At 31.4% G+C, this 12,251-nt stretch overlaps 1 protein-coding gene across 2 annotated transcripts; it reads left to right on the plus strand.

Moving 5' to 3' along the window:
* Positions 1-9,658: 9,658 nt before the first annotated feature.
* On the plus strand, positions 9,659-11,864 carry LOC140837731 (glucan endo-1,3-beta-glucosidase 14-like). Of its 2 annotated transcripts, none has more exons than XM_073203844.1 (3): positions 9,659-9,831; positions 10,008-11,035; positions 11,483-11,864. In XM_073203844.1, the coding sequence occupies exons 1-3, from the start codon at positions 9,762-9,764 to the stop codon at positions 11,570-11,572; spliced, it is 1,188 nt and encodes a 395-aa protein (XP_073059945.1). In that variant the 5' UTR covers positions 9,659-9,761; the 3' UTR covers positions 11,573-11,864. The 2 variants fall into 2 exon arrangements, with proteins under 2 accessions (XP_073059945.1, XP_073059946.1); XM_073203845.1 differs by having other exon boundaries at positions 11,626-11,864.
* The last annotated feature ends 387 nt before the right edge of the window (positions 11,865-12,251 follow it).

Below are 12,251 nucleotides of genomic sequence, written 5' to 3' on the forward strand. Positions count from 1 at the left end.
ATATTTATATTTTAGATTATATTATTAAATAATAAATATCTTAATCCTTAACTTTAATTCATAAAATGTCGTTTTTCGTTGCTAACTTAATTTTAAAATGTTACTATTTGGATATAATTTTGATAAATTCTGGATTTCTCTATGGTATATTTACTATAGTTAAAAATGTATCAAATACCCGATAAGAGCACGGTTCATCCTTGGACTCGAGCGTAGGAGTAGAAACTGAGACAAGGCGGCTCCACAATTGGTTTGAGGTGTCTTGGGTAGGAGTTACTCCAATAATATCAATGTTTACCCGAGATCAAAAGCGTTACCTTGGTCACATAGACAGTCGAAAACCAGTCCGGATAAGGAATGAGTACTTTTTCTATCAATCTGAAATTGAATTAGCCCGGGTAGCTTATTAGATCGTTACAGGTTCACACAAGCTCGAATCTGTATCCAAGCTCGATCAACTTAAGAGGACGAATTCAAAATGATCATGGACCTCGTCCACAGAAAATTAACATCACCCTGGCCACTACCCGAGCATCTCGGGATGATTTCCGATCTAAACAACATATAAATACCCTAGTAGAGGTAAAATCAGAGGGGAGGAGAAAATGGGTTATGATAAATTATGATCACTAGAATTTAATATGTTTTCATTAATACGACGCTATCTTTCCTCTGAGTATTCACTTGATTGAATTGAGCGTCGGAGTGACTACATCGAAAAATCTTTTGATGCCCCATTATTGTGTCTTGTTCTCAGGTGTCCAACGAGGTTTATCTCACTCAGTCATAACTACATATAAAGAAGGACAATTCATCATTCTGGTAAATTGCACACCAAACTCACCCAATCTACATGGGCCTTGTCATAGACGTCTTTTCTGGGAAATCGATCTATAGACGTATATATGGTTTCCACACGAATAACATCCCAAAGAAATCACTCTGAAAGAGAAACTGCTAATTCAGCAATCCGCCCCCTAATAACCTGCAACAAAACATCATTGTTGCTCCTGAAGAGCTAGCTCAATGGATCGCGGTTGTTGTTCAGGATGCCATGGCCAGAAATCTACCCCCAAACAAGAATCCCCAACAAGAACAAGAGGAGTCCGAAAACAGATCTCATCTGAATGAACAATTTAAAAAAGAATGAAGAGAGTTCTCAGGTCAGTTTTACACATAGTAAATGTTAATAAAATAACTTTTATGGTTTATACATAATTTATTTATAATCGCATATTTCATTTTTGTTTAGGAATAATATTTTGTTGTGTATATTATTGATAAATTTCGTAGATAAATCCACAACCCATTTGGATAAAGATATTGATGAAATAATTATTGTTATCATTCAAATGTATCAAACACGTGCCATATCACAAAATTGTTTGTGAATGTGGATTTAGATGAAAATATTGAACTTTAAAAAAAGTATTTCTCATTATTTTTATTGAATTTGATTTAAAAATATTTTTTATTATATGTTAAAAAATAATAATATATAGCTTCTCCAAAAGTAAAGAATTAAATATGTATTAAGGTTGGTGGTCGACACAATACACTAAACACGATAAGCACCATGTCATTGGCATATGCTAACACAATTTAAAATTTAGATATATGATAGTGATTATTAACCAAAAAAATTAATCCACATGTGTTGTATTTAAGAATTTTTTTAAAAAATAGCGAAAAATTAGTTTTTATAATTATATTATTTTTTCAATTTTAAATGTCTATTCATTTTTCACTAATTTTTAATAATATCATCCCGGGTTAAATACTAGTTGATAAAAACAGATAACAAAACATATTTAGATTATAGAGAGGATGTCATCTTTCACTTTCACTTTCACTTTAACTTTAGAGTAGGTCTCGTGTGAGACGGTATCACGAATTTTTATCTGAGAGACGGGTCAACCCTATCGATATTCACAATAAAAAGTAATACTTTTTCATGGATGGTCCAAATAAGAGATCTGTTTTCAAATACGACCCGTGAGACTGGCTCACACAAGTTTCACTTTATTATAACCCACTAAAGCATCCGTGTTTTTTTCATATGCCCAACTTGCTTATCTTATCACAAACAATACAATAATTTCTTTATGGAATGATAAAGCAAATATGTTTATTCATTAACTGATCATCGCTTCTTTTTTGACTCGCAACTATTCCTTACATGGAAAAATTTTAAATGGATATCCGACGTGGTTATGTCATGGATTACGCCTCCATTTCTCCATACACATCCTTACGAAAAAAGTTCCATCAATTCCATGTAAAGACTAATTACGTACATACCTACGTTTATGTCATTGAGCCATGTGCGTATATAAATTAAACAATATATACACTTATACATACGTGTGTACTAATAGAAAATTCGATTCATAGAATATATGGAGACTATAAAATCAACAAATAACAGTATCGACTTAGATGTACAAAGTGGTTATCATAATCTATACTTAAATGAGAAAATATTATCGCTTTGTTTCGTTTATTTGAAATATGATGTGATAATCTACACTTCTATACTACGCAATAGGATAAAGCGTCTCCAAAAAAGATCTAAGTTGGTAGAGTATGTCATCGGCAATTGTTAAGAGTTCGATTCCTCCTACCAACACTTTCACAAGTGAGTTTGTCACACATGCCTTACTCGTTATATTTTACCTGACTAACGTGGCTTGCAGGTTATTGCTTTAGTTTGAGGGTTTATCTGGAATACATTGAAAGATACCGATTATAGGTTCCCAAATCATAAAAATAAAATAAAAATGAGGGAGCATCTTATAATAACTATCTTACTAATCTTAGTATAATCACTTCAAAATTGGAATTATCACAGTTATTTTCAATTAATTTATGGTCAACTGGAGTACCAACAGTTGGCCATCCGGAAGGCCAAAATCCAGTCCTTCAGGAGCAACAACAGACAGACCATATGGAGAGTCAGGCAGATGGAAGGTTATCCAAAATTGAATTTTCAAAAATAAAAATAGCAAAAGCCATGTGAACCTTGGTGGGCAATTTTGCTTTGCTCGGTCCGAAATTCGTTCGACACACCAACGTCGCGCTCATACATTTGCACACAAGTCAATCTTTTTCAGTGCATATCGAGCCCATGATTTGCACCCCTTGCGCCAGCGTGCTTGAGATAGAGTCTCTTGACCATTCATTCTTACAGCTTCACAAAGTGTAATTCAGTATAAGCTCAATAATACTATTATGATTTTCCTATGTGTGACATTCAGACTTACCATCTACTTATCAAGACCTTACTTGTCCAATATATATATATATATATATATATATATATATATATATATATATATATATATATATATATATATATATATTCGAAAAAATTCCTTTAATTTGCTTGAAAAATTTGTGTCGAAAGGAACAGAGCCTAACGAAAGTGGAAAGTATTTGGTAAATGGATAAGGAATGTAATATATATTACGTGGGAATGATGCGACTTTAACAATTTCCTCACCTTTGAATTGATTTCCTCTTTGGTTGCAAATGCAATATCTTGCCTTTACACTGTTATTTGTGCCGAAAAAAGTTATTTTGAGGACCCAAATATCTCGAATAAACTTTTTGATAGTTGTTATTTTGTCCTTTGACATATAATGTATGCATATATTTTTAAAGAAATTTATGCACAATAATTTTTGCAAAAAAATTAATGATTATATTAAAAATTAAAACTTTATATTTTTTTTTATTACAGTTTTCATATTATGAGTGATATTGTAATTTAAAAATTCATAAAGATGGATAACAATAAAGAAATTCTATTTGGATATGATTGTTATAGTGTTAGGGATCATTGGAGGTGTTAATTTTAGAGGAAGATGAATAAACATCACACAACATTCTTTGCTTTGGTTGATCCTATAAACTTCAGCAGACGATTGATATACGATGCGAAATGAGTATACCGATACTTTGTGAACAAATACAAAAAACAGTAGCACAATAAGGTAAGAAACAAGAATTGTTTCTTGAAATTCGAATGATGAAACTTTCTATGTATTTCATTCTTCTGTTTCCGGAAAATATTCACTGAAAGATTTTGTTATATTTACAGTTTCTCTAAACATCCATTTCAGTGAGACTTAATTAATGTTGCCTACTGAAACTCTGCGTATAAACATTTTCAAAATTTTATATAGAATTTTGAACATAAATACTCTTTCTGTTAGTTACAAAACTCACTGAAATGATATAATAGATATTAAGATTATCGTAAATATAACACAACACAAGATGATCTCTAAAAATATCTGGTAAGGCTTATGAGAGTGTGCTTTTCAAGTATTCAACAAAGCTTCTGAATTATATGATCGCGTGAATTCGAAAAATTAAATTATAGTGAACTATGACTTGACTTTTTATAGAAGATCTTCCAACGTTATAATCTGAACGACAATAAATCAGTTGTAATAAGACCATAAATGTAAGTCGTACGTCTTGCCATATGCCAATTGTTGTGGTCTACTGAACTTATTGGTTAATGAATTTCTTGGAGTGCTGAATGTTAATATAACTGGAAAAATTCATACATGACTAAAACTTAAATTTTCCAACATATAATAAGATACAAATTTACTCATAAGTTTTATAATTTTTTTTATTAAAAATAAAATAATTTTTTTTTTGTAATTTGGAAACATATTATATTATAACATTAAAGTTAGTTATTACTAGTTTCTCAATTTTAATAAAACAGTAAGTATATATTAATGTATGTATTTTTTTTAAAAAAATTAGGTTATATATTGTTAATAAAAAAGATATGAACATTCGAATTTTATTTATTTTATTTTCGACGCACATTATGTTAATTCCTGTCTTCCTGATCACTTTCATAGGCTTGAAAAATGGCAAAAAAATAAAATAAATAAATAAATACTTTTTTTAAAAAAAAAACATTTACTTGTTCTACAATAATAACTAATATAAAATGTATATCGCTATATCTTAAAGTTAATGGATTTGTCAATGAAGAACATGGAAAGAAGAAACTTCTACACTGACTCGCATTTCTCAAAAAAAGTTTTGATTATATTATAAGTACATCGTGGAAGAATCTTTTGCTTAACTCCTAAGAACCGATTGCGATACACCATGATAATTATAATTAATCATCTACTTTACATAAATTAAAGGTTGCTTAATTATAGCTAACTAATTAGTCACCTTATTATTACCCATACTTAGCTTGTTGTCTCCCTTACAAGATCATCCAACCAAATATTGTTGAAAAATTATCTTTTTCGAGCACGGATATTGTTATGCGAACCGATAAAAGATAAAAAGAAGACATTCGAGTGTGATCGATCGATAAAAATCAAAGAAACTTTGACAAAAGCATATCCATGAATTAAGCACTGTTGGGTAGATCTCTAACAATAACCAAAAACAATCTTTTCCTTTTCATTTTACTGTTTATGCACCCCCACTACACAAGAACTTAACTACTAATTAATCATCAAAAAAAAGAAAATTCGCGATCGATCCCACTATAATTAATTGACTATATGAGAACATTTAAAATAAAAAAAAAATCTGTGGCGCAAAAATTATAGAGTATACTACATAATATTGAAATACGCCGTATTTTGTCGATTAAGGCCGGTACGATATATATTGTGTCTTCCTAGCTAAAAAATGGTCAATGCAACAACAAAATTTCAAATGTGGTGAGAATGAAATAGGAAAGGGATGTGGATATGTATTTGATAGAATTCGTAAAGAATGATATAGAAAAGATGGAGCTTTTGTAAAGCTATTTGGTGTAAAGGTAAAATAAAGAATCATACCATATAAATAGAGAGATATGATTGAATATAATTTGTAGTGCATGCATGCATTTATATATGTTTGAGATCGGCAATGCTTTTTGAATTGAACCTCTCTTTTCATTTCATGTTTATCTAATTAATTCACATATATTGATATTTAAATTTCGTATTTCAGAGTATTTCACATGCAAGGTTCAGATACCATTATAAATTATAATCATAATTTCAAACATTTTATGCATTTTCAATCAAATAAAATGAATATGATTATTAATATAAAATGGTGACTTACGTGACATCGAAAATCATTGACTTGTTTGATATCACGTTAGCAATCTGACAAAAATAATTGAAAATTAAAAGGTAAAGTATCAAAACTAAACTTTAAGAACTTAATTGATCAAAATCCAAAATTGGACATGTTAGTGACTAAAAAAATTATTATCCCTAAATATTTTCATAATATGTTACTAAATAATAAATATTAAACATTTTTTTCCCTTAAAACTAAAATATAAAAATTTAATTTATCAAAATCCAAAATAGGACAAGTTAGTAGACCAAAAAAGTTATTATCCCTAACTCACTAGTAGAAAATCGATTTTCTTTTTTTATTTCGTTAAAGTTACTTCTTCAATTTCGAATTCCGAAATAATAGATAGTAATCAACTTCGGTTATATGACCGACGAAGGAATAGACTATTTTAGACTTTGTATGTTAAAAAACACGGTATTCACTTTAAATTTGAATTGTCGTGTTACTTCGGCAAAAACTATTTGATGAAGTAATATGCTGCCAAATTTTTTTTTAAAATCCCTAAGTCTTGAAGTAAAATAGTAAACCCGTCCATTTTTTTTTTTTAATAACAATATAGACTTTTTTATTTACATTCGTTCTTATTTTATATTTTATTTTCCCAACTAAAAACTCTCGATTCTTCCACAATGCATTGTTGTGTTCTTTCTATATCTATCAAAACTTGAACCCATTTGTTGAATTTCTCAATTAAATTCTGCATTAAATTGAAATGAATCGTTTCTTTATATTTGAACTTGTCTGATCATATTTATGTGGGTTGCTGGTATGTTTAGTAGTGTAGTGCTGCAACAAAATGCACTTTGACAAATAGCTAGTATCTTCATCAAATTTGCGCCTCCTCATTCAAAATTCATTTCAGTTATGATATCACTCAACATTTTTTATTTCATGATCATGTTCAGTTTGTACAATATATTATTTTTATGAATCGAAGCAACAAATGACAGTGAAAAACTTGGGGTATATGGATTATTAACTTATATATGATAAAGTAATTAAGCGAGTTCGTCTACTCCTATATGAGTGCTTAATTGCTTGTAGGACCGAGTGCTTACCGTTTTACTAAAAGCTATAGCTGGTGGTAATATGATGCAACTCAAATCTTTTGAACCGCACAGCAGCTCAAGTATCACGGTTCGATCGTTCTACCAAGCAGGGACAATTATTGCACCGAACAATCTCCCTCCTAATAATTGCACTTCTTGCAATCAATGAGAATCGAACTCATGACCTTGGCTCTGATACCAATTGTAGGACCGAGTGCTTACCGTTTTACCAAAAGCTATAGCTGGTGGTAATAGTGCAACTCAAATCTTTTGAACCGCACAGCATCTCAAGCATCACGGTTCGATCGCTCTACAAAACAGGGACAATTATTGCACCCAACACTGCTTGTGTATGTTACGATGAATTTGTGGATTGTACTTGTGGGCGAACTTGTGAATTTGTGGGTGTCGATTAGGTCATTTGATAAGTTAGTAGTTGACACATTTGAATTATTTAATTAATCTAATGGATTCTAGATGTATTTTTTGTGTTACTGTTGTATATTTGTTCAATTTGGTTATTTTTTTTACTTCACTACTTTATTTGAAAATGAATTTAAAAGTATCTCAAATACTTCAAAAAATCTGGAAAGTAAAGACTCAAAATCGTATAGGATCTTTGACTTCATTAATTTACGAAACGATGAAGTAAAAGACTTTTATTACTCTATTAATTAATAGTAAAAACTTATGTGAGATGGTCTCATGGACCATATTTGTAAGACGGATCTGTTATTTGGATTATCCATGAAAAAATATTATTTTTTATGCTAAGAGTATTACTTTTTATTGTGAATATGAGTATGGTTGATCCGTCTCACAGATTAATATCCGTGAGACGGTCTCACATGATACTCACTCTTAATTAATTACCCTTTCAACAAAATGTGATCTTTAGTTTCCTTAATTTACGAAAAATATGAAATAAAAGTGGTTTTTTTACTTCTTCAATTAATGTTATATGTGCAGTCAAATGTGGTCTTTGACTATGGCTCTTTAGGAAACGGATGAAGTAAAAAACAATTTTCCACTTCGGAACCGGACCAATTTAGAATATGTTTTGCGTATTTAAATCGGTCGAAGATTTCGTTTTTTAAGGGCTACGATTTTGATTATAGTGCAAAGTAAAAACATATTATTTTTTTATTATTTTACGTGCGTCTAATTCGATAATTATTTACCTATTACTTCCGAAGTCAAAAGCCCGATTTTGTAAAAGAAAATATGTATTATTAAGATGGTTTTTTGTTTTTATTCATAAATATGTTTGGATAGTTTTTAATTATTTCACTTGCCTCTAACCACAAAGTTCTTTTGTTTTTATTTTGTATTTTCTAATATTACTTTTTAAAATAAATAATAATAAAATATCATAATTATAATGTCCTTGAGTTCGCCATTGACTATCCTTTTATCTTTTTTATTTACTAAACGGCCAAAACATATAGTCCATTAATATTATCTTTATCTATCCTTTATATCCCACCAAGCCTGCCTTAAGGACGAGTAATAATGATTTATTATGTTTGAAGTGAATAATCAAATAAAGATCAGATTAATCATAATGAATTATTATAGCTTTTGACATCAGCAACACAAACTTATTAGACATTATATTATTATTATATTTATAAAGGTTATGCTAATTAATTTTCAAAGTTCCCTTCAAATTGTCATCTTATCTTGGGTACAAACTTAATTAAACAATTATCATTCTCTCTTATTGAAAAAATTACAATTTTAGTCCTTATATATAACTTGGCATGTTTTCTATTTTTTTCATGTAACTTGTCAATATTTGTTTTTAATCCAATAACAAAGATTTTTTTGGGTCTTTTTTTTTTTGTCAAAAGCCATTAACTCCTTTGATTATTATTTATCGGATATCGATGCTCTTTTCTTAGCCCATGTAGCAAGAATAAACTCATAATACACACATCAAAATAAATATAAACTAAAAAAAAACGATACTCAATATTTCAAAATAATAAAAAAAAATTTGGTTCTCTTTATTTTTACTTAGATATATTTCAATGCGTATAATATAGGTTTTATTCTGGCTATACGAGTCATGTATAAGAGTATCAGTTTCAAGTATGGAATATTTGATATATTTAGTGGTTTCAGGCAAAAAAAATTAAATCCAAAAATAAATCCAAGTTAATGAAAGAAAACCAAATATTGACAAGTTATAAAACTAAAACAAAAATCAGACTAACTTACAAGACTAAAATTACCATTTTTCCTCACTCTAGATATGCTTTATGAAATTCTTGCTCTTACATTAAATTTTTAATGTAATCTATAATTTTGTATGTATTTCTTTGAATATCCCACATGTGATAGCGTGTCATGACGTTGTTTGGACACAGACAATGACAGGAGGATCGGCCTCCTTGAAAAGATACTATGATAGACCCGAGCGCCAAAGCTAAACGAAGAGGTATATATGGCCTCTTGCTGCATCCATTTTACTCCCCCCTTGACTCGCCAATTAAACCATACAGAGATTCTTATTCAAGAATTGGTTTCTCGATCTTTCTCCTTCAACTATCTTTTCCTTTTGATCTTTCTCTAATGGAAAAGCTTCTTGGTAGGAATGTCGTGCTGCATATTCTTCTTGGATTATTCTTGCTTACTTTATCAGGTATGATCATAATATTGCCCAGATCCTTTGGTACCATGGGCGCTTTTCGTGGCTACTGATCGCGATTCATCGACGTGCATGAAGCATAATCTTAATTTCCTGTGATCTTGTCGTGTGTGTGTGTGTGTGTGTGATACATTAAGGTGTTAACTAATGTCTTGATTTGATATCAACAGAAGTAGAATCTCTGGGAATTAACTATGGTCAAGTTGGCAACAATTTACCGCCTCCGGAAAAAGTTCTCGACTTGCTTCGGTCGCTTAGGGTGACAAAGGCAAGAATCTATGACACAAACCCACAGATTTTGACATCATTTGCCAACTCCAACGTAGAATTGATTGTGACAGTAGAAAACGACATGCTTGCCTCATTGATGGACCCGAACCAGGCCTTTCAGTGGGTGTACACCCACATTAGACCATATTTCCCGGCAACGAGAATCACCGGAATCTCCGTGGGAAACGAGCTTTTCACCGGTGGGGACACCACTCTCATGTCGTACCTCGTACCGGCTATGGTGAGCATCCACGCGGCTCTAGCTCGACTCGGGCTCGACCAGTTCATCAAAATCTCGACGCCCAGTTCCTTAGCGGTCCTCCAGGAATCATTCCCGCCGTCAGCTGGGTGTTTCCGGCCCGAGCTCAACGCGATAATGCCGCAGTTCTTACAGTTCTTGGCCGCCACAAAAGCCCCATTCTGGATCAACGCATACCCGTATTTCGCATACAAAGACGACCCGAGTAACATCTCCTTAGACTACGTGCTTTTCAACCCGAATTCGGGTATGATCGACCAGAACACGAAGCTCCGTTACGACAACATGTTATACGCTCAGGTGGATGCAGTAATATTTGCAATGTACCGTATGGGGTACGCCGGAATAGAAGTGGGTGTTTCGGAAACGGGCTGGCCTTCCAGAGGGGACTCGAGTGAAATCGGAGCAACGCTTGAAAACGCGGCGATATATAACCGGAATTTGTTTCGGAGGCAAATGGAAAACGAAGGGACTCCAATGCGGCCTAAGATAAAATTAGAGATTTACGTGTTTGCTTTGTTTAATGAGGATCTGAAACCGGGCCTGACTTCGGAAAGGAATTATGGCTTGTTTCAGCCCGATGGAACAATGGCGTACAGCGTCGGACTGACTTCATTGTCTGGGAGCACTTCATCTGCAACTATTTCCTTAACCTCCGATTCCAGCCAGGTAAAAACATATGATCCTGCACCACCTTCATATTTATTTCTAAAATTTATTAATTTCTGATATTATTAAGTTTTTTCATTAAATCCTTACCCAAAGATTTTTTCAAAACTTCTATATTGGAAAAAAACTTAACAAACATCATGTGTTCCTTTATTCTTTTTCCCTCTTTTTTCCTTTTACACGCGCTTAAACCCCTCTTAGCTTGTACATATAACAGCCCGGAAACCTAGCGATTGCCCCATTCGAGATGAAAAAAATCTTATAACATTCCTAATTCATGAATATGTTTGAATCAAATCTCATGCTTCATGATAAAATTTGGGTCGGAGATTGACAAAAGCAGTTAGACTTGATCGGAAGTGTATGGTAACAAGAACGATCGACGAATATATTAAATCGAGTTTCTAATATTGTGTCTTCATTCTTTCTTCACTGATTATCAAACAGGTGAAACCAAGGAGATCATACGAGAGCTTGTTGTCTATTACATTCCTACATTTGCTGGTCTTTCGAGTCCTTACGAGAAGACATGCATGAGAGCTGAAAAAATGGAGTATATAGTACATGTAAATTAAGTATTCTTTTTGCAGTAGGAAATCAAGGTCCCTTTTTGGAGTTAAATGTGGCATTCAATGAAGAATTCGTTCGATCGTTTGTGCTACAATATCAACCAGAATGTCTCTGGCCTGCATTTGTTGGATATTTATTATATATCTAATTATAATAGGATATATATATAATAAACAACTGAATATGCTTCAGCTAAAGTTTCAAGGCACATGCATGTCATTTATTAAACTTATTCCATTATATTGTACATACGATTCAATAAAATCAGCATGCATGCTGCTTTCCATATTAGTCTTTTTATTTTGCTAATTATTCCACAAAATAAGAATCCAAAATTATGTATAGTGAAAATACCTTTTTCCATTAATTTGTCTAATTTTTTACATTAACTTTTAATTTTCAACTATTTTGATATAATTATTGATGTAACATCGAAAGATACCGATTTGACAATTAAAAATTATAACACGACATTAGAAAATGTTGACGTGTCCGATCAAAATAAGAAAAATTTAAAAATTAATGTATTAAAGCAAATTTTGAAAATTTAATAGACCAAAACTAAAAATTCGACAAGTTATATTTAAATAAATAAATATATATATATGTACGGTTTCACGAATTTTTATCTGTGAGACGGGTCAAT

The sequence above is a fragment of the Primulina eburnea genome, chromosome 8, assembly GCF_022965805.1.
Source record: "Primulina eburnea isolate SZY01 chromosome 8, ASM2296580v1, whole genome shotgun sequence".
NCBI lineage: Eukaryota > Viridiplantae > Streptophyta > Magnoliopsida > Lamiales > Gesneriaceae > Primulina > Primulina eburnea.